Below are 21,006 nucleotides of genomic sequence, written 5' to 3' on the forward strand. Positions count from 1 at the left end.
AAGATAATGGAACTTGTAAATCTCATCCACAATATATTGGACAAACAGGACGTAAAGCAGTGGATAGATTCAGAGAACACAAAAATTCAATTGAACCAAATTCTGTAAAAACTGTAGGACAACATTTTTCACAAAATGGCCACAACCCTTGCCATTTACAATTTGTTCCATTTGAGCAACTTAAAAGTAATAATCCTTGGATAAGATTAGCCCGTGAAAAATTTTATATTAGAAAATTTGAACCATTGTTAAATCGTAGAACTTGATTCAAAATGCAGTTGCAATTGTTTTTAAAAAATATTTTTTTCAAACTATACACCCTTCCCTTTCTCTCTCTTATTACACAGCCAGTTTGACCGCTTCTCCTTTATTTGTTATTTGGTTGTGTTATAGTAAAGATCTAAACAGTAGCTGTGAATTTAAAATTTTATTTTTTATGATATATTTTAACATTTTGACTATTTTTGTATAATTCTTAATGCTTTTTTTTCATTTATTTATGTTGTTGTTTTCTATTACAGATGCGATTGATAATGAAGATTTTTTTCTTTGAAATATATTTCGTTATGAAGCAGCAGTAGTTACTAATTTATAAATGTTATGGTTGAGATAGATTTATAACTGTTAAAGTATATTATAAAGAATTAACTTTTTAGTGAATTTTTATAGTAAAATCATAAGGCCTAATTTTACTCTATACCAGAATACAATATTTATGAAGCAAAACACTCTAAAAGCTACAAATTTTTCCCAAATAAAAAAAAGACCTTTTGCTTCGGTCAAAATGATCACGGCAACAGTAAAAATTAATATTTAAATCCCCACAAAAAAGTTTATTGGGGACTTAATTCAAATTTAGGCTCTGCAGTCTGATTCTACTGGTGTCATAGTATATTTTTAATATACGTTTTAAAAATAGGTTAAAAACAGTTTAACTTACACATAAAGATTACTTCAAGTTCAACTACTTACGATAGAATTTCTGTCCGGCTGATTTTAGTTATTTATTTTAAAATAAAAGCCTTTGATACTATGAACGTATTAACATTCTGCCTTAGCGTTTTCTTGTTTTTTTTAAAAAAAACTCTCTCTAACTTGCTTTTTCTTCCATTTTCTTTTGATTTCTTAATTTAATCTTCAAATACGTATTTATAGTAAAGCCATTTTTATTCTTTCAAAAATGCAATTCAAATTACGGAATTTATTTTCAAATATATATTTTTTTATAACTGTCAGGAAAGGGTTAAAATGTTTTTAATTTTTGTTTCAAAATTTGGACACATTAGGGAGGGGCGCTAGAATCAACTCATTTTAAAACTAAGTTTTCTTAAATTTACTATATTATGAATTTAAATTTTCTTTTTTAAGAATAGTAATAAAATACTTTAATATTATGTAAATAGCAAGATGAAATAAAAAAAATTAATTTATTCTTAATAAAGTAAAATATTGGGTCTTATTGTTCTGGGCAATGAGAGTTTATTATGGATTATTGGAGCACTATGAGTTTTAAACATTTATTCCTTGGAAAACTTGAGCTTGTTTATAGACATTTATTCCCTATATAGATCTGACATGGATCTTGAAGCAATAAAGCAGGCCCACAGTGGGTTTTTTGGCTGTTTTGGGGATTTTTTAACTTTATGAGTCACAAATACCAACTAAAGCTTATTTTATCTAAAAATAAAGTTAAAACCTTTCATATACAGGTCATAGCTTATGTAATATAACATATTATATACATATTATTGTGATTTTATATAAGAAAAATGTCCCTAGAGCTAATCTACTCATATAGTTAAAAGTTCGAAATTTCTGAAATTATTCATATTAAAAAAAAAATTATTTTAACATCGACTGAGACCTCAATTAAAACTTTTGGAGAGTTTTTAAGGTGTATATGATTAATATACATAATATATTATTCTAAGTTATCAATAAATAGTATACAGGGCTCGGCAGCTGCGCAACAGCTGTGACTAAGCCGTAAATTTAAACCCATTTTGATGTTTTAAAAGATTTTTGATAAGAGGGATTGTTATACTTGGGTCAGGTTCAAACTTTCAGTTGATATTTAAAATTGTAAATGGTTTCCCTGAGGTATAAAGGCTGCCGAGCCCTGCAAACATACACCATACAAAATAGGAAAAAAATGTGATGTTCTTCAAGATTTTATATCCATTCTCAATTTGATACTGATTTTTAGTAATGATGTTTATAGTAAAAATATTCTTCTATTCTTCTGGAGTCCAGGGGCTTTTTATTTAAAGGGAAAGCGAAGCGCTAGAAAAATAGCCTAAACCCATCCCAAGTCTTAAATTTGAGAATAAATTAGCATAAAACCAACACAGGATTAATTTAGAGAATCCAATCGGTTCAGTATTCAATGATATCTTAATCTTTTGACAAAAAAATCTTACTACTTTATATTATAGGATATCTAAGAGTTTTTTTAATGTATCGTGGTATTACTTATACAAAAGTTTTTTTTAACTTCCTTGTTGATCGTTTTCTTTTAACTATCTGCTATTACTTATCAAATATGACTTTTTAAACATTAAAAAAAATATAACATATGATATCAGTCTGTAACGCTATGGGGAAAATGTAATTTTCACAGCTAAAATATATGTGCATCTAATCTATAAATTATCTCGTCCGTTTATCTGTCATGCTTCAAAAGAGTTTTTGCATATTATCTCTCTCTTTTTATGTTAAACAACTGCTCTATAACTCAAGTTGCCTTTTTGTTTATGCCAAGTTTTTTGGTGCTTTATTACTTATGGATGTTGTCATCCTTATTATATTGTAAAATCGTTTTTAAAAGTGAAGCTTTTCTATAATTAGGGTCCGTCCGTACGTCTGTCAATCTGTTTGGAAGGGATAACTTTTTTTCGTAAATATAGGCATGTTAGAATTGTCTTATCAAACTTATCATACTTTGCATGGTGATTCCTGTAGTAGTTACGTACGATTTAGAATGTGTAGCAACTCTATAATCATAACCAGAATGTCCACTTTTAACATGGCAATTTTTAACTGTTTTTAACAACAAGTTTTGTAATTATCCTGTAATTATTAAGTTTTTCAACAAATTTACTTACATGTCTGTTCAACTTTTATACATTTATGCTCTGATTATTTATGACAATCTATAAGTGGTAATGTTCGTTTTTCTCACCGTCTCAGAGCTTCGCTTTAATGGATGTTGTCATCCTTATTATTTTCAAATTTTAATAGTTGGATGGAAAATTTTAGTAATACAGTAAATGAAAGTGGATTTAGGGACTACTATAAATTTAGAAACCAAGGCCATTGAAAGGAAAGAACAATATAAATTAAGTATTTCAAACAAAGTTAAAGGACAGACAGAAAAAAAATAGTGGCTTAGAAATCAAATTTAATTTAAATGTTTCAGAAATACAGAAAGGAAGACATACGCACATTTATAAAAATTTAGCAGCTTTGTTACTAAAACTATTTCATAATAATCATTGTATATATGTTTTCAGTATATCCTATAATATAAGGTACTAAGCTTTTTTGTGTGTAGCGAAGGATCTCACTCACCACTAAACCGATATGGTTCTTCTTTAGAGGGAAGCTTCTTATAGGATGGTTTTAGGCTATTTAATTTTTATAAATAAGCCTGGGTATTGTTTTAAGCTATTTTTCTGCCCTTCTATATCCCTTCGAATACCCTAGATGCTAGGGGCGCAGACGTTAGTTTTATATAGAGTAGATTACCATCAATGAGGTAAATCTTTACCCCCCCCCCCCAAAAAAAAAAAAGCTGTCTATCTAAAATTACAGCGAAGCTTTTCTATAATTAGGGTCAGTCCGTACGTCCCTGCGTCCGTAACGTTAGCTTTTTCGTTAACTTAGGCATGTTAGAATTGTTCTATTGATTCCTGTATTAGTTCTGTAAAGCGTATCAACCCTATAATCATTACCAGAATGTCCATACGTTTATGTTGATTTTTAAATTATATTATAAGTACAATATTATAAGCGAAGCAACTCTATAATCAATTTCTAACAATGTCCGTATACCCTTAAACAGTATTTTATATTTAAGAACTTTTGCAACAAATTTAGGCAAAATTTTGACAAGACTTATTTATATATATTTTACATATTCACGCTCTACAAGAGTTAATGTTTGTCTGTCACCCTGTTTCAGAGCTTTGCTTTTATGAATGTTGTCATCCTTGTTCAAATATAAATCAACTGGTTGTCAGACCATTACCGATAGACTGAAGGACTTAGTAAATTATAATCTGGATGCTTCTTAGTATGGTAATAAAGTCTTTTAAATAGCAGCCGAGAAATTCACGTTTTCCCTAATAATTTTTCTAACGGACAGATGTACCGACAGACAGACGTATCATTTACAGAATAGCTTCACTATTAAAAACGGAAAGGTAACCTTTAAAGATTAAATATGTGTGTTATTAAATTATAATTTTAGTAGTTTGACTTCATAATGGTATTTAATTTATATTAATACAACTTCACAGTATCTATTTTCTAAGCTGGATTTCTCATTTGGGGCTACGAGGTGCCAAGAGTTATGAACTAATCTTGAATTATGAATACTTGAATTTAATCAGGGCCTAAATAACTTTTGGCACCTCGTAGCCCCAAGTGAGAAAAACCTTTAAACGTAAAAAATACATGTTATTTTAAGATGCAATATTAGGTGTTCTTGGATTTTAAATTACAGATTTATGACAACTTTTCTTATTTTTCTTTGCATTTTAAAGTAGAAACATCTGTATATATCAATAAAATATTGTTACATATCATTTAATCAGATTTTTACACCAATTTATTCTAGGAAAAAGTAGGAAAAGCAATGTATGATGATTTTAATGAAAAAATTCACTTTTTAAAAATATTCCTTTGACCATGTTCAGCAATACGGCTGTATTTTGCCTAATTTTGTAGCATATAAAAAAATCTGTTGCATGGCAACTTTTGAATGGTAATACTAGCCCCTGGGACATTTAACTCAAAATTGAGGGAATTTAAAAAATGACCAAAAATCCCACTGTGAGGCCCTTTTGTAAATGTTAAAAATTGGAAAAATCTATTAAATTAAAGTAATCGCAAATATACTTAGTAAATATATCTATATACCTTCAATAACTCGAAACCAATTCTAGACATGCAATTTTAATCTTGATGTCGCTTTTATAGAATTTAATTATAAGGATGACAACATCCAAGAAAATCTGATAGATCAAAAAGTCAGACGAACATATATAGATTTAGAGTAACAACTCGTTTAATATTCAGCATGATATAGAAGTTTAAACAAGAATTCATTATAAATCTATTAAAGAATTATTTAAATACAGGTTGTTTAATATAGCTGATCAGGAATGAATCTAGAGATGCTTCACTACTATAATTATACCGGATCATATGAAGGAAATGAAGTCATTCCTTAAAAGGACAGAAATTTCATTGCAAAAAGGACAGAAATCATCTTCCTTTTTCTCAGATAAGTGAAATATGGACAAAAATAACTCTCCTTTTTCTCACATATCTGAAAAAGAGAATAAAAATCACCTTCCTAAATCTCACTTAATCTTCCTAATCCTAAGATATTAACCTAGTTCCTCCAAATTCTAAGAAAATCTACCTTATTCTAAGAAATTCTTCCTTATTCTAAGAAATTCTTCCTTATTCTAAAAAATTCTACCTTATTCTAAGAAAAATCTACCTTATTCTAAGAAATTCTTCCTTATTCTAAGAAAATCTACTCTATTCTAAGAAATTCTTCCTTATTCTAAGAAAGGCTACCTTATTCTAAGAAAATCTACCTTATTCTAAGAAATTCTTCCTTATTCTAAGAAAATCTACCTTATTCTAAGAAATTCTTCCTTATTCTAAGAAATTCTTCCTTATTCTAAGAAATTCTTCCTTATTCTAAGAAATTCTACCTTATTCTAAGAAATTCTTCCTTATTCTAAGAAATTCTTCCTTATTCTAAGAAATTCTTCCTTATTCTAACAAATTCTTCCTTATTCTAAGAAAATCTACCTAATTCTCCCAAATTCTTTCAATATATAAGGGTCCCAAACTCAAAAACAAAGTTTTAGCGCGATCCGACCACCCATTCTCGAAATAGCGTGACCTGGTGTCCTTAACACTGACGTTGAGATTTGGGAAATGGTTTGAATCCTTAATAAAATATTTTGGCAAAAATACCCAGGTGGACAAATAATTTTGATCAAATATTTGAAAATTATTTTAAGTGTCAAAATATTTTTGGACTTTAACCAAATTTACTAAGGATTCAAACCATTTCCCAAATCTTACTGTAGGTACCAAGGACACCAGGTCACCGTATCTCAAGAACAGGTGGTCGGATCGCGCTGAAACTTTGTTTTTGACTTTGGGACCCCTATATATTGCAAGAATTTGGGAGAATTAGGTAGATTTTCTTAGATTAAGGAAGAATTTGTTAGAATAAGGAAGAATTTCTTAGAATTAGGAAGAATTTCTTAGAATAAGGTAGATTTTCTTAGAATAAGGAAGAATTTCTTAGAATAAGGTAGATTTACTTAGAATAAGGTAGAATTTCTTAGAATAAGGAAGAATTTCTTAGAATAAGGTAGATTTTCTTAGAATAAGGAAGAATTTCTTATGATAAGGTAGATTTTCTTAGAATAAGGAAGAATTTGGGAGAATAAGGTAGATTTTCCTAGAATAAGGAAGAATTGCTTAGAATAAGGTAAATTTTCTTAGAATAAGGAAGAATTTGGAAGAATTAGGTAGATTTTCCTAAAATAAGGAAGAATTTCTTAGAATAAGGTAGATTTTCTTAGAATAAGGTAGAATTTCTTATAATAAGGTAGATTTTCTTAGAATAAGGTAGAATTTCTTAGAATAAGGAAGAATTTCTTAGAATAAGGTAGATTTTCTTAGAATAAGGAAGAATTTCTTAGAATAAGGTATATTTTCTTAGAATAAGGAAAAATTTGGGAGAATTAGGTAGATTTTCTTAGAATAAGGAAGAATTTCTTAGAATAAGGTAGATTTTCTTAGAATAAGGAAGAAGTTCTTAGAATAAGGTAGATTTTCTTAGAACAAGGAAGAATTTGGGAGAATTAGGTAGATTTTCTTAGAACAAGTAAGAATTTCTTAGAATAAGGTAGAATATGGGGGAATAAGGAATAATTAGGGAGAATAAGGTTGATTTTCTTAGAATAAGGAAGAATTTGTTAGAAGAAGGTAGATTTTCTTAGAACTAGGAAGAATTTCTTAGAATAAGGAAGAATATGGGAAAATAAGGTAGATTTTCTTAGAATAAGGAAGAATTTCTTAGAATAAGGTAGATTTTCTTAGAATAAGGTAGAATTTCTTAGAACAAGGAAGAATTTGAGAGAATAAGGTAGATTTTCTTAGAATAAGGAAGAATTTGGGGGAATAAGGTAGGTTTTCTTGGAATAAGGAAGAATTTCTTAGAATAAGGTAAGTTATCAGAGAATAAGGGAGAATTTGTGTAATTAAGGTAGAATTTCTGAGAATAAGGAAGAATTGGGTAAAATAAGGTAGATTGATTAAACATGGTTGTAATAGTGAGGAAAAGGAAGAATTTCTAAGAACTAGGAAGAATTTGTAAGATGGTGGACAGAGGTCACCTTCCTTTAGTGAGAATTTGTAAGATAGTGGACAGAAATCACCTTCCTTACTGAGAATTTGTAAGAAAAAGGAAAGGAAATAGCCTTCCTATACCCACGGAAGGGAATTTCTGTCCTTTTTAGGAATGACTTCATTTCCTTCATATGATCCATTATACCTAATGGCCCAAGGAATCTTCATATCAAGGGAAGGGGTAATTATATTAGGTTTGATATGGCAAAGAACATAAAGACTTTCCTGTAATAATTGTACATGGCGATAGAAAATCAAACATTAGTCATAACAATATTGGGGTATAGTCCTTTTCGTGGCAACGCCTATTAAGGGGTGTTTCGTCGTATTTTCACATTAGCTTTTCCTCTATTTCTGGATCCTGCAGGATGCTCGAACCCTGTAGGGCAATCACCTAACCTAACCCAAAATAACCTATCAAAAGCTACTGTGAAAATTCGACGAAACGTCCCTTAAGAGGCGTTGCCAATATTCTAATAATGACCTTACAATGTCGATATAATGTTAGCATACGAGCTTGTTAGGGGAGACACATAGTAGTTTAGGAAATAATAGATTATACCCATGGGAATATTACCATCTAACAATATCAATCTAAAACAACATACTTTCGTAGATTATACATTTTTTAAAGCGAAGCTTTTTTCTATATTTAGGATTGGTCTGTCCGTCCGTAACGGTTAGCATTTCATTAATTTAGACATGTTAGAAATATCATATCGATTTGAAACTTTGCTGGAAAATTTCTATACTAGTTAGATAAACGATTTAGAAATCGTAGCAACGCTATATTCATTAAAAGAAAGTCCTTGTTCAATTCAAACAACATGATGAATTTTAAAACTTTTTAACAACAAATTTTATGTGATATACTCATCCTGTTAATCTGATTTTTGGAATAATGATTCTTAGAACGACGAGGTACAAAATTATAATTATTAATATGTCCTTAAACAGAATCATGAATATACGCAATTTTTCAACAAGCTTATATAATTTTGTTTATACCTTTAGGTTACATATTCTAATTTTAATTTTTGCACACTACGAGAGTTTATTTGTTAGTCATTTCATCTAATTTTAGAGCTTCGATTTTAATGATATTGTTATCCTTGTTTTAGTTGCACCTCTACTTTATAACTTGTGTCTGTCCTCAGTGCGTCCGTCAGAACACAAATTTACAATGTATGTATCAGTAATACCTTGGCCTAATCATAGGTGATATTGCCTTTAACAAAAGTTAAGGCTTAAATGTGTAATATTTTGACTTTTTTGCGAGTTGTAGCCAGTGAGTATGATTTTTGAAATAGCGATTCATAGGAAGATATGGCATAATGTAGTGAGCAAAGCATTCTTATACTTAATTCTGCAAACGTTTAAACGTCGGTATTAAATTAAATATTCTGCTTATTTAATATGATTTGAAACATACATCAAAGTTTTGAAATTATATTTTTTGTGCATTCACTCTATGTTTGGTAATATTCGTTTGTCTGTCTTATAGATAATAGGATACATCAAAATTTTATTGAAACTTAATAATTTTGAAAGAACGTGTCCTAACTTTTTTGATATTTTATTAAAACAGCTAGTTTGTGCTTTCAGTGATTAGTAGATGTAATTCAAGTTTAAAAAAAAAACTAAGGTGGTTTTAAGGTACTAAAACGCTACAAAAAAAAGACGCCAATTGCCATTATGAACAAAATAGTTAGATCTTTAATTTGACACCTTACTTTCTTAATTCTGTCGGGTAATTATTGAAAAAATGATTTTTTTGATCCTCGGTTTAATCAAAACTTTATTACTCAGTTTAAAAAATTGTTGCAGTTTAAACTAAATAAAGTTTTGAAAGTTTTAAGATTTAAGAAAAAGTTTTTTTATTAATCACTAAACCTTTGTAAAGCATCGATGCAAGAATTTAATATTATAGGAATTGATACAGGATATACGTTGATGTATTAATTGGGGAAACTTGTAGTAAATTTAGCTGGCTAATATGGACCTTATTTATTAGTCAGTTCTTTCATCCAATATGAGCGGCGCAAAGAACTTATAATAATTCATTACCGCTGCCAAGTAACTATGCTAAAAAAAGGCGGCCGTTGATCCATGAAAGGGAGGGGGACAAATATACTATGATATACATAATACCAGACTATAGGGATAGCCAGGTTAAAAATAAATTCATTAACAGCGAAGCTTTTCTATAATCATGGTCGGGTCGTACGTCAGTAACGGTTAGCTTTTTCGTTAATTGTCCTATTGATTTCAAACTTTGCATGATGATTCCTCTAGCACTTAGGTACGATTTTAAAAGCGTAGCAACTCTATAATTATTACCTGAATGTTCGTACGTCCATTTTAAACATGTTGATTTTTACCTTTTTAAACAACAAATTTTTATGTGATGTAATCAACCGATTGATTTGATTTTTGGAGCAATAATTACAAAAATACAATATTATAAGCAAAGCATCTCTATAATCACGTCCTAAAAATGTCAGTATGTCCTTAAACAGTATTCTGTATTTAAGAAGTCTCACAACATATTTGCGTACACTTTTTTCAAAACTTATATATTTTTATTTTGCATGTTCAGTTCTGACACTCTACAAGAATTAATGTTCGTCTGTCATACCGTTTCAGAGCTTCGCTTTTATGAATGGGGGTTGCGTTACCTATCCTAAGAGATATGATCAAAGAAAAAAATAATTCCCCCCCCTCTCCCAACCCCGCTTAAAACAAAAAAGACTGGCAGGCAGGGGAAACTTCAGACCACTTGTACGTCACCTTTGTAAATTATGGCCGCCAGACATTGGCTGCGGTTACCAAGCCCTGACAAAAATTATGTGAAATCTGTAACTATTAAAATTGGCAGATGGTCAAAAAGTTTTGGTTAAAAATTTACATTTTATTGAATTATTGATGAAATATATTAGGAAAGTTTAACTAGAGAGAGAGATACCCCTTTCAAAGGTGAACAACTTTTATATTTGACTTTTTGTTTAAATATTGTAACGGTATTTAAATCTTTTTCTCGTATTCATTCGAATCCGGTGAATAGGAACCTGTTCTCATCCATACGAAAAAAACTATGTCAAGCATCGTATTATATCCAGCTTTCTACGAATATAAAAATGTACAATCGTAAGATTAAAACCAGTTTTTTAGCCCTCGCGGCTAAAAAAACATCTATATCCGCGGAAAGCTGTTTACAATACGATGCGAGAAATAACTATTATTTATTGTCTACCTTACTTCATTTTGAACAATTAAATTACTGTAACTTGCAAATAATCTTTAGTTTTTTTTATGGTTTATGTTGACTATGCAATGCATGTATAATATGCATACCTAGCGCATAAAAAGGGCATTATATAAAAATTCTTTTTATATTTTATCTCATTGTTTAATAAAAAAAGAGAAAAAGTACATAAGTGTATTTACATAAGATAATGTTAAGAAAACTAATTTCCTGTATTATCTTTTATTTATCTTCTTTACAAGTTTATTTGCTGTCTATCTAATTATTTTTTCTTCTTTATTTGTAAGTTATTTTTTTCATTAGTTCCATTGGAATTATATCTACATGGGTTCACAGATAAGCTGGTAACCCCTACAGGGCACTTAATCCTTGCGGTTTCCTAACCACTGCATAGGACTAACCTAAACTAGCTATTTTTAAAGAATAAACTTAAACTTACTCTACCTTTTCTATGTCTTTTTTTTTAATAAAAAGATGCAATTCTTCATTGATACCTAGAGTGACTGCGCACCTTTATTGTTGATTTTTTTTCAAATTTATTTTTAGAATCATAAAAGATTCTTAAAGAAATAAATTAAACATAGGAGGAAAGTGGTTTTACAAATATCAAGAGCACATCACTGGGTTTTTTTTTATAGGCTTATTAAAAGACAACAAATTCGCTAATCTTTATTGTTTACCAAAAATAGTTATTCTAATAAAATGTTAGATAATACCAAAGTAATTATATCTTAATTAATTATCAATGTCTGAGAGGATAATAAATTATACATGTCCTAGATCCTTAAGAAATTATAAACAAACTTTTGGGATTTTCCCTTCAAATATATTCTTGCTTTACAAATGAAATTGTTAGTATGACTTCAAAACCGATCAATGTCCTCTGGATTAGAACCGATTCTAAGCAATACTAAGAAATCTTGTATAGTATTATGGTCAATGTTTTCCGAATATTTGAATTAAATGTTGGTCAGGGAATCCTTACATCATATTTCAGAAGCCTATCTTGTATATAAAGCATGCATGTGTATAGTCTCTATAAATTATCTAAAAAATAGATGTTTTTCGGTCAGGGAATCTTTCAGTTTATTTCAGAAGCCTATCTTGTATATAAAGCATGCATGTGTATAGTCTCTATAAATTATCTAGTTTTGCATAAACAATGTGGTGTTATCAGGGATGGAAGGATAAATTTTCTTGAGAAAAAATATTTTATCACATTTTCTTATCAATTAACATTATTGTTATTTTTTTGGTACTAGATTAGAAATAACTAATACAGCGCCCCGTGCTTCTAGGGGCTGTGTATTCTAAGTGGAAGCAATTAATAGGGAAAAAAAATTAAAACCATTTGATATCTAAATAATAAATAAGCGTAAAACCATCCCAGGACCTATGTAAAGCTTCCATTAATTAATTCCATTAAGTCAATCGTTTCACTAGATCTTAATCTTCAGACAAAAAAAATTGTACTACTTTATATAATACATTTGTGTTTTATGATTATAAGAATTATTATTGTACTCGTCTTTATTGAAAAATCAAAATGAAAATCTTTTATGTTTTCAATCTCTTTGTTAAGTTGAAAACTACATAATTAAAAACATTTATTAACTTTTTACCGTTGAACTAAAACCCTTTTTAAAAATGTTTTCTTGTCATTTTAATATGTAAAACTTTTTTTTATGGAGACTCTAAATTCATTTAATTCCTGAAGCCTAACACCCGGGACTATAGCAGGGGATTAATCAATTAGTAATACTCTGTCAAAACAAAATAGAACAGAGGATACACTTTGATAGTGGCGCAACTTATCCTTTATGACTTAACTTATTGCTTCGCCACTAGCCTATAAGAGATGGTGGATGGGGGGGGGGGGGGGGGGGATTTCTTAATCTAACACAACCAATTCAGGCCTACATTTTCCGAGATTTTTTTTAGATAAAAGAAACTGTACATCATAACTTTTTAATTGAGATAATAGGATATGATTACTTATTATGGTCAATAGTCTTTATGCCCCAAATAAATTTTGTAACCAACATAAAACAAAACAAAAAATATAAAATTAGCGCTGCTGTTCTTTAAAAGTGTATGCCAGTGTAGCTACTCTTTAATTTGATTGTTAATTGGCAATTCTTCATGTATTAGAATATTCGGTCAAAAAAATAAAGACACAATAGATTTTCTGTCACAATTATAAAGAGAGGGGTAGGTTTCTGGTAAAATCCGTAAAGGTTATGTGTTATAAGATAAAAACAGTAGTAGAACGATAAAAATTTATGTTAACTTTGAAAATTTTTTTTTTGTCTATAGTTCTTTTCAATAAGAAATACACATATTTAGTGAATATTATCATTCTGCTACTATTTTTAAGCCTTAAAAAACACACCTTTACGGATTATACCAGAAATGTCCACTTTATCAAAAACTTGTAAAGGTTAAATGCTTTCCTGTAAACAAAATCTAAACTGCTTACTGTTACTTAGATCTTGTTTTACATTATCATTATATATTTTTGTATAGAGTTTAATTACCAATGTATATTTGATTACGTAAATAAAATGTATTTTCTTGCAGGTAAATCAATCATGAAAGTTTTTATCCCAGTATCTTTAATTACTTTTATTTATTTATTTTATAAATAATCTATTATGCATTTCAGGTGATTAACTATTAATAGATAATGCTTATAATAGATGAAGTAATAAGCATATGAGCTAATAAATCTAGTTGTTTTTATCAGTGCAGCTACACTGTAATTATGTTTGAACTTATTGCCTTCAGTACGTACAAAATTTTTTATGCCTGCTTGAAAATACGATATTATCACATATATTTGCAGAGAGCAATCTTTATCAATATTACCACCCCATTCATTTTCTGTCCCTCTTTTTGCCTAGGCAGATAGACCGTCTTTGATGCTTTCACTGAATCAAATGTCTTGAGCAGCGAAACTCTACCCCCTGTTTTTTTTATTTTTAACATTGAAGGGTCTTATTCCTAACAGCGGGTTTTTACGGGGTACGTTTCATTCAGGAGTCTTTTACTTTTATATGAATTATTAGAGAATTATTTGTTTATTACAATATTAATAAGACAGAAATCAATTGCATAATATGCATATTAAATTTACCTTACCTAATACTCTTTATATTATGCCAAAATTCCTAAATTTTTTAATGTTTACTTTCCTTTATCTGTACACTTCACTTGTTTTTCAATTAACAATAAGAAAACTTTTACATTCGGAAATAGAGAAAAAACATAAAAAAAAATTATCTTTTTCTTACATCTTTGAAGTTGGACGCTTCTTGTTATATACCATTTGTGTTATCAACAAAGGTGAAACCTATTCATACTTATTGATGATAGAAAAAAACAAAAAAAATCATGAAGCTGATAAAAGTATCTTCTAAAAAGGGGACAGATGAAAAACTTTTGGCCGAAGTATCCGTATTGACGTCATATTTTCTTCTAATATGACGTTCATCAGAATAGGTTTTCCAAATGTTGTAACAATTGCCCCCTTCTTTAGGAGACACTTTAACCAGCTTCAAAAAACATTTAAAAAATAGGAATATCTAAAGGGTGATTACCCACCCAAACAACGAACTTTGGGGTGAAATTTTTTTGAAACATTATACTTTATTCCCCACTTGGTGGGCTATTTTACACCTCCCAAAACATAAAGCTTCGGTACGGGGAGAAAATCGCTCAAAAAATCAACATGTGAAGTCATAAAAATGAGGGAGATGAGAGGAGAAGTGAGAAAGAAAACCCCTAAAAAATAGATGGATAATTCCTAATTTTTATGACGTCACATGCTGATTTTTTAAGCGAATTTCTTCTCATACGTCCTTTGTCATAATTAGCTCTGATGAAATAGAATACAAACATTATAAAACTACCAAGAAAAGCTGAAGTACCAGAAGGATCCCACCCGGTTCAGCAGTTATAAGACATACGGATAGATAGACATCTTGCTACTTTGTACCATAGATTAAACAATATTCCTTTATAAACAACCTTGAACCGGATGTTCTTATCTCCCCCTCAATTTTTTCTAGTAAGTTTGTATTTACACAGTTAGTGTAACAAGGAAAACAAAAGTAGACCAAATAATTTTCTCCTGTTATTTCTTCACCAATATCCTGCATTTTTTGCTTATAACCGTAGGATTGATATTAAAGTTATAGAATGAAAATACATGGGTTAATTAGCTGACTGCTCACTGGGTGGGTACCCTGTACCGACTATCAATTAGGTTTTTTAATATCAGCCAATAGCGTCGGAAATATTAACATAGGTAAGTAGCTACAAATAAGTAGAAAGCAATTTGCTAGCAGACGAAAAGATCCCCACCACTAGAGCCAAGTAGTTGTATGGGTTATAATCAATACTTATGCATTTATTGGATGGGTTTAGGCTATTTTACCCTTTGAATACAGAGCCCCTATAAGCTAGGTAAAAATGTATATGGCTCAGACCCTGAATGGGAATTTGTGTAGTAGAATCCCGTGAAATTACTACTTTTAAATTTTTTATACCTATAAAATTAACGTGGGCATCTTAAAGTTATTTCGAACATTCATCGACTATCGAAACTTTTTTATTTCACCACAAAAAAAATTATATTAAAATAGCAGAACTTCATTAATTTTAAATTAAAAATAAAATACATTTTCTCTTACTAATAAAAATCAGTCGCTGCTTTTTAAAAATAGTACAGAAAAAAATTTGTTTTTCTTACCATGTATTCAATGATGAGAACTTTTACCTGGAAAAATACAACAATTTCTTCTTTGAACATCTTCAACTTTTACTGGAACATAATTTTCAGGGGAGAAACCAGAGGTACAGAAATAGTTAGTTGTACCAAAGATAAATAAATTGATTTGTATTTGAAGAAGTGTAAGAAAACAGCCGTAAACCATACCAAACCTTACATAAAAACTTAGATATACCAAATCCATCCCGGACCTATATATAGACTTCCCTTAAAGGAGAATTCAATCTGTTCAGCATGTATAGTTTTACCTTAATAACCAAAAAACCTTTCTACTTATTAAACAGACCACTTATTCCTATTACTGGGGCTAAAAAAACTTTGTTTAACAAACGTGAAAATTATTTTATATTTAAATTGTTATATGTTTTTCTTCATTTTATTTTTTTAGATATCATATTACTGACAAAAAGTTGTAAAATAAGTACCTTTATTAAAATAATATTTAGTAAAATATAAATTTGAAAACGATCTCGCATGGATAAAGGAAGCTAAAACACCCTTCGAGCTAAAACTTTTAATTTAGTTTAACTTAGACGAAGCCCGAATGCTATAATTATTAATAATTTAATTTTATCCTTCAATTTTTTTATTTTTAAGTTCTTCTCTGAGTAAAAATGAGAAAAAAAATTTAAATACAAAATAAATGATTTACATGTGCCTCAAAATTTCTGTTTCTAGGAGTCTATATAGCAAAAAGTTTTTTTAGAATGTGAAGTTAATAATCTATAAATATCTTAAGTTACCTCCCAATTAGAATACAAACCTCAAAATGTCATGTTATCAAATGCTTTTCTGAAGTCAAACTAACACTAATAGAATAACTAATATTATAGCTGAGAGATTTTTGTTTGGGAATATTCTTTCAGTCATTTTGTTATTTTAATTAGCTTACATAATCTTTATATAAAAGTAAAATGATGTCTGGCTGTTTGTCGCTAACCTCTGAACCGATTCTTTTACAGTGTAGCCTCTCATAGATTCTTAAGAGAATCCACCCATAGAAAAAAGACTTTCAAAATTATCTTTTTAAAATTAAAATCAAAAGTGGGATAGGGTCGATGTCGATATAGGGGCGTGGCCGCTAGTATTAAATAATATACAACTGCAGCTAGATGAGAAAATAATCAATACTAAAAGATAACAATTTATTTAATAAATTACAATACAATAACACATTTTTTTTACATTATAAGAAACATTACATTAGTATTAAAAATCTATTTTAACACAGATAAATAAAAAAAAAAAACTCCAATTTTCAACAATAATAACTTTATATGACGTATATTTTAGCATTTAGTATTGCATTAAACTTTTTTATTAATGCATTTTTTTCAAGTCTGCTTATTTTTTCATCTTTTTTTCAATAATTAATTTTTTTGATTGTGTTTAATTTTCAACTTCTAATTCTTCGAGCATTTTCTTTCTAGCGCACTCTGGACAGATAATATTCTCTCCATCCTACATATTATAATAAAATCATGTACTATTATATTATCAGTAGCGACGCTACCCTACAATTAAAATCGCTGTCCGTCTGTACTTAACAGTACTGGGAGAAACGTTAAGATCTAAGCTGCTATTCAAGATCTAACCATCTTTGCAAATTTGGTATGTCCGTGTACGAGATGGGCATCTTTATTTTTTTGTGTATATCAGATTTTAAAGTTTTAGTAGATTTCTGGTATAATTGCGGCTTTGTACAAAAAATTATTAATTTAATGAAAGGGTATATTTGCAATAGATTAATGAAAAAGCGGCAGCTTAGCCAAGCTTAGATTTAAAATGTGCAGAACATATACAAAAATATGTGGACTCAGCCGAAAATTGGACGAACGGAAGTGAGGGTCAGCAAGGCTTCCTTATTAAGTTCGGCTTGTTGTGGCTGCGGATGGCAATCTCTGAAAAGTATTTTATAATATTCACCTGGATAAACCCTTTGCCAACCATGGAGTCCCTGCAGAGATGGCAGAAGAAGCATTCATTGTGCCAGGCCAGGGTCTCGAAGGCCACGAACTTAGTGCTGCCTAGACCACCCTTTCCTAATAGTTAAAGGTTGAACTGATCATATTAAACACTTCACTTTATATTGATAAACAAATTTTTTTTTAAATGCATCCTGTTCATGCTAATGTAATGGCAAAAATGTGAGTAAATAAAGTAATGCACCATATGAACACTTTGAATCATGCATCTAAGCTCATTTTGTATCATTTTTACTTTAATGAGCTACATAAAAGGTAATAATTTAGTAAATGGTTCTTACAACTTTCTATTTGTCTTTATTTCGAGCTTTCAGTAAGAGATAGAGAAGTTCTAAGTTAGAAAAGAGCCTTCATTTTTTAAGTAAAAACATTTGTCTTTTTAAAAACATATCTTTTTTGCAATCAAATCACTTTAAGATGGAAAAAATCCCAAACAATCCCAAAAATCGACCTCGAGTGCTCCTAGGGGCGTAGCCACTAGTTATTTATAAAGAAACAGGCAAACATGCATTTTAAACAAATTATTCTACAATTTACACCTACAATTATTTACTACAAATAAAAAACAAAATAAAAAAAACACGTTTTAAATAAACATAAATTATATTTAATAACAATTAATTATGCATAACAAATCTTAGGTAGAAAATAAATAATATTTAACAATAAGATCTGAAGATTTTAGAATCATTTTATGCTATAGTTGAATAAGTTTAAGCTTTACTAATAGATATAATACTTAAATTGAAATAATTAAATTAAAAATAGTACAGCCTTAAAGCCTTAACTATAAAAAGCAAAAAATTCAAAAATGATATGTAAAAAATAATATACCTTTTAATATGCCTCATAAATTCTTTTCATTATAGAATTTTTTAAATAGGTAAAATTGACCATTCTTTTTTTTACTAAACAACCTTAAATTTCAAATATGATGTTAAATAAATATTCTATTGCTCTATGGAGTCAGCCATGAGCTTCTTTTTAGCGCACTCAGGACAAATAATATCCTCCCCATCTGTTATGAAGCCTTTGCCAACCATTGAACACTGGGTAACATTATCAATCAGTTTTTCATTTCAAGAAATTAATAAATTTTTAACAAATTGGACCTATCCTGTAATTATGAAACATTATTTTAATCATTAATCATGCTAAATAAAAATTTTTTATGAAACTAAAATTCAAATGTGTTAGGTGAAAATAAATGAATAATAAGTAACAGAAATAAATAATAAATGAGAAACATCGGACAAAAGCACATGCATCTGATTTTCAAATTGGGGGGAAGGGGAAGGTAAAGAAAATTAAAACCAGAATACTTTTTTCTTTCTTTTGACTATTTTAAAAATATTTTTAGTAGGAAAAAAACATGGTACACTTTCATGAAAAGTTTCAGTAAGACTCAACCTTATCATTGTTACCTGTAAACTTTTCAAAAAAGAAGTTTTTTTTTAATGGCATTATTTTCGCCATTATAGAAAGTTTCCCTTTGCTCTCTGCGGAAATCTTTTTTTCTTCATTATACATTATACTGTAAAAAAGTACACCAAGATAGAAGACAAATTATCTCTCCTAAATCCCAACTAATCATCTTTAAAGCAGAGATAGATAAATAAATATGTATATAAATACTATTTATTAAATAGAGGCTTAAACTGATTGATTTCCTTGCAAGAAGAGCAGACGAAGCAATCGTTATGCCAGTGTCTACCCTCAAAAGAAATAAATCTTGTTCCACCAATGCCTGAATAATTAATAGGAGCATAAGTTTTAATCAAAAAAAAACTTAACCATGCAGATTAGATTTTTTACATTTATTAAAAGCTATCTTTATCTATAAATGTAAATATAAATTTCAACAAGATAGAGATAGCTTTTTGATACATTTTTTTAACATGCTAATTAAATGATAACTTTTACACAATATAACAGATAAAATACAGCTAATTCATGCCAATGCAATGAGAAATACCCTTTCAGAAAAGGAGTATAAGGAATTACTTTTTGTTCTCTTTAAAATAAAATATTGACCTCTGATAGATAAATGATTTCAGGTTTTAAAATCTATCTGGATTTTAAGCTAAACTTTAATATAAAAAAAATATCTCAGCTTCTTTTGTTTATAGCAATCAATTGTAAGATTCAAATAAGCTAGTTATTTTTTAAATCTCCTCCAAAAGAAATCTCCCTAATTATAAAACAAAACTCCATGTAAAAAAAATTGTCTGACCTGTAATAGGCTTAGTACAGGCAGTACATCTCTTAGAGAAAAGTTCACCAAAGCAATCAGCGCAGTAGGGCTTGTCATCTCTGAAAATTTAGCATTTTGGAACACAGGTTTTCTTTCTTTCTATCTTTCTTTGTTTCTTTTTTTTCTCTGTTCAATTTTATATCGTAATATTCTAAATCTACCTATGTAAATGTCTTTCTATCTATATATCTTTCCTGTCAAATTTTAACTTTTTGCATCTTTGTCTGTCTTTCTTTTGACTGTCTGTCTCTCTATCTTTCTAACTGTCTGTCTAACTAACTACCCAAATCTATGACTTTACCGGCGTTCTATCCATAGACCTTCCTATTTGTCTGTCAATTTATTTACTATTTTGATCTATCTTCCTATCTATCTATCTTCCTTCTGCCATTCTCTCTTCCTATCTATCAATCTTTCCTTCTGTCATTCTCTTCCTATCTATTTATATATATATCTGACTATTTATTTATCTGTCAATTTATCTACCTAGCTTTTGTATTTATGTAACTGTCTCAGTTGCTATCTCATCTATCTTTCTTTGTTCCCTATCTATGTATCTGTACCTGGATATGAATCTCTGTCCCGCCAGAGATTTCTGGCAGTGTGTACAGCTGAAGCACTCTCTGTGCCAGAGATCATTCCTGTAGGTCACACCTCCCTGGGTGATCTATCTATCTATCTAACTATACCTGGATGTAAATCTCTGTCCCGCCAGAGATTTCTGGCAGTGTGTACAGGTGAAGCACTCTCTGTGCCAGGGATCGTTCCTGTAGGTCACACCTCCCTGGGTGATCTATCTATCTATCTAACTATACCTGGATGTAAATCTCTGTCCCGCCAGATATTTCTGGCAGTGTGTACAGGTGAAGCACTCTCTGTGCCAGGGATCATTCCTGTAGGTCACACCTCCCTGGGTGATCTATCTATCTATCTAACTATACCTGGATGTAAATCTCTGTCCCGCCAGAGATTTCTGGCAGTGTGTACAGGTGAAGCACTCTCTGTGCCAGGGATCATTCCTGTAGGTCACACCTCCCTGGGT

At 29.6% G+C, this 21,006-nt stretch overlaps 1 protein-coding gene across 1 annotated transcript; it reads right to left on the bottom strand.

The window, feature by feature from the left end:
• Nucleotides 1–16,856: 16,856 nt before the first annotated feature.
• Nucleotides 16,857–20,981, bottom strand: LOC145324441 (four and a half LIM domains protein 2-like). Its single transcript, XM_080167027.1, has 5 exons — nucleotides 20,906–20,981; nucleotides 20,654–20,759; nucleotides 19,944–20,023; nucleotides 17,652–17,767; nucleotides 16,857–17,186 (listed from the first exon to the last, which is right to left on the bottom strand). Exons 1-5 carry the CDS (start codon nucleotides 20,979–20,981, stop codon nucleotides 17,115–17,117), a joined length of 450 nt encoding a protein of 149 aa, XP_080023153.1. The 3' UTR covers nucleotides 16,857–17,114.
• Between the last annotated feature and the right edge of the window lie 25 nt (nucleotides 20,982–21,006).

Source organism: Acartia tonsa, chromosome 7 (genome assembly GCF_053477335.1).
Source record: "Acartia tonsa isolate MP-2025a chromosome 7, ASM5347733v1, whole genome shotgun sequence".
NCBI classification, from domain to species: Eukaryota; Metazoa; Arthropoda; class Copepoda; order Calanoida; family Acartiidae; genus Acartia; species Acartia tonsa.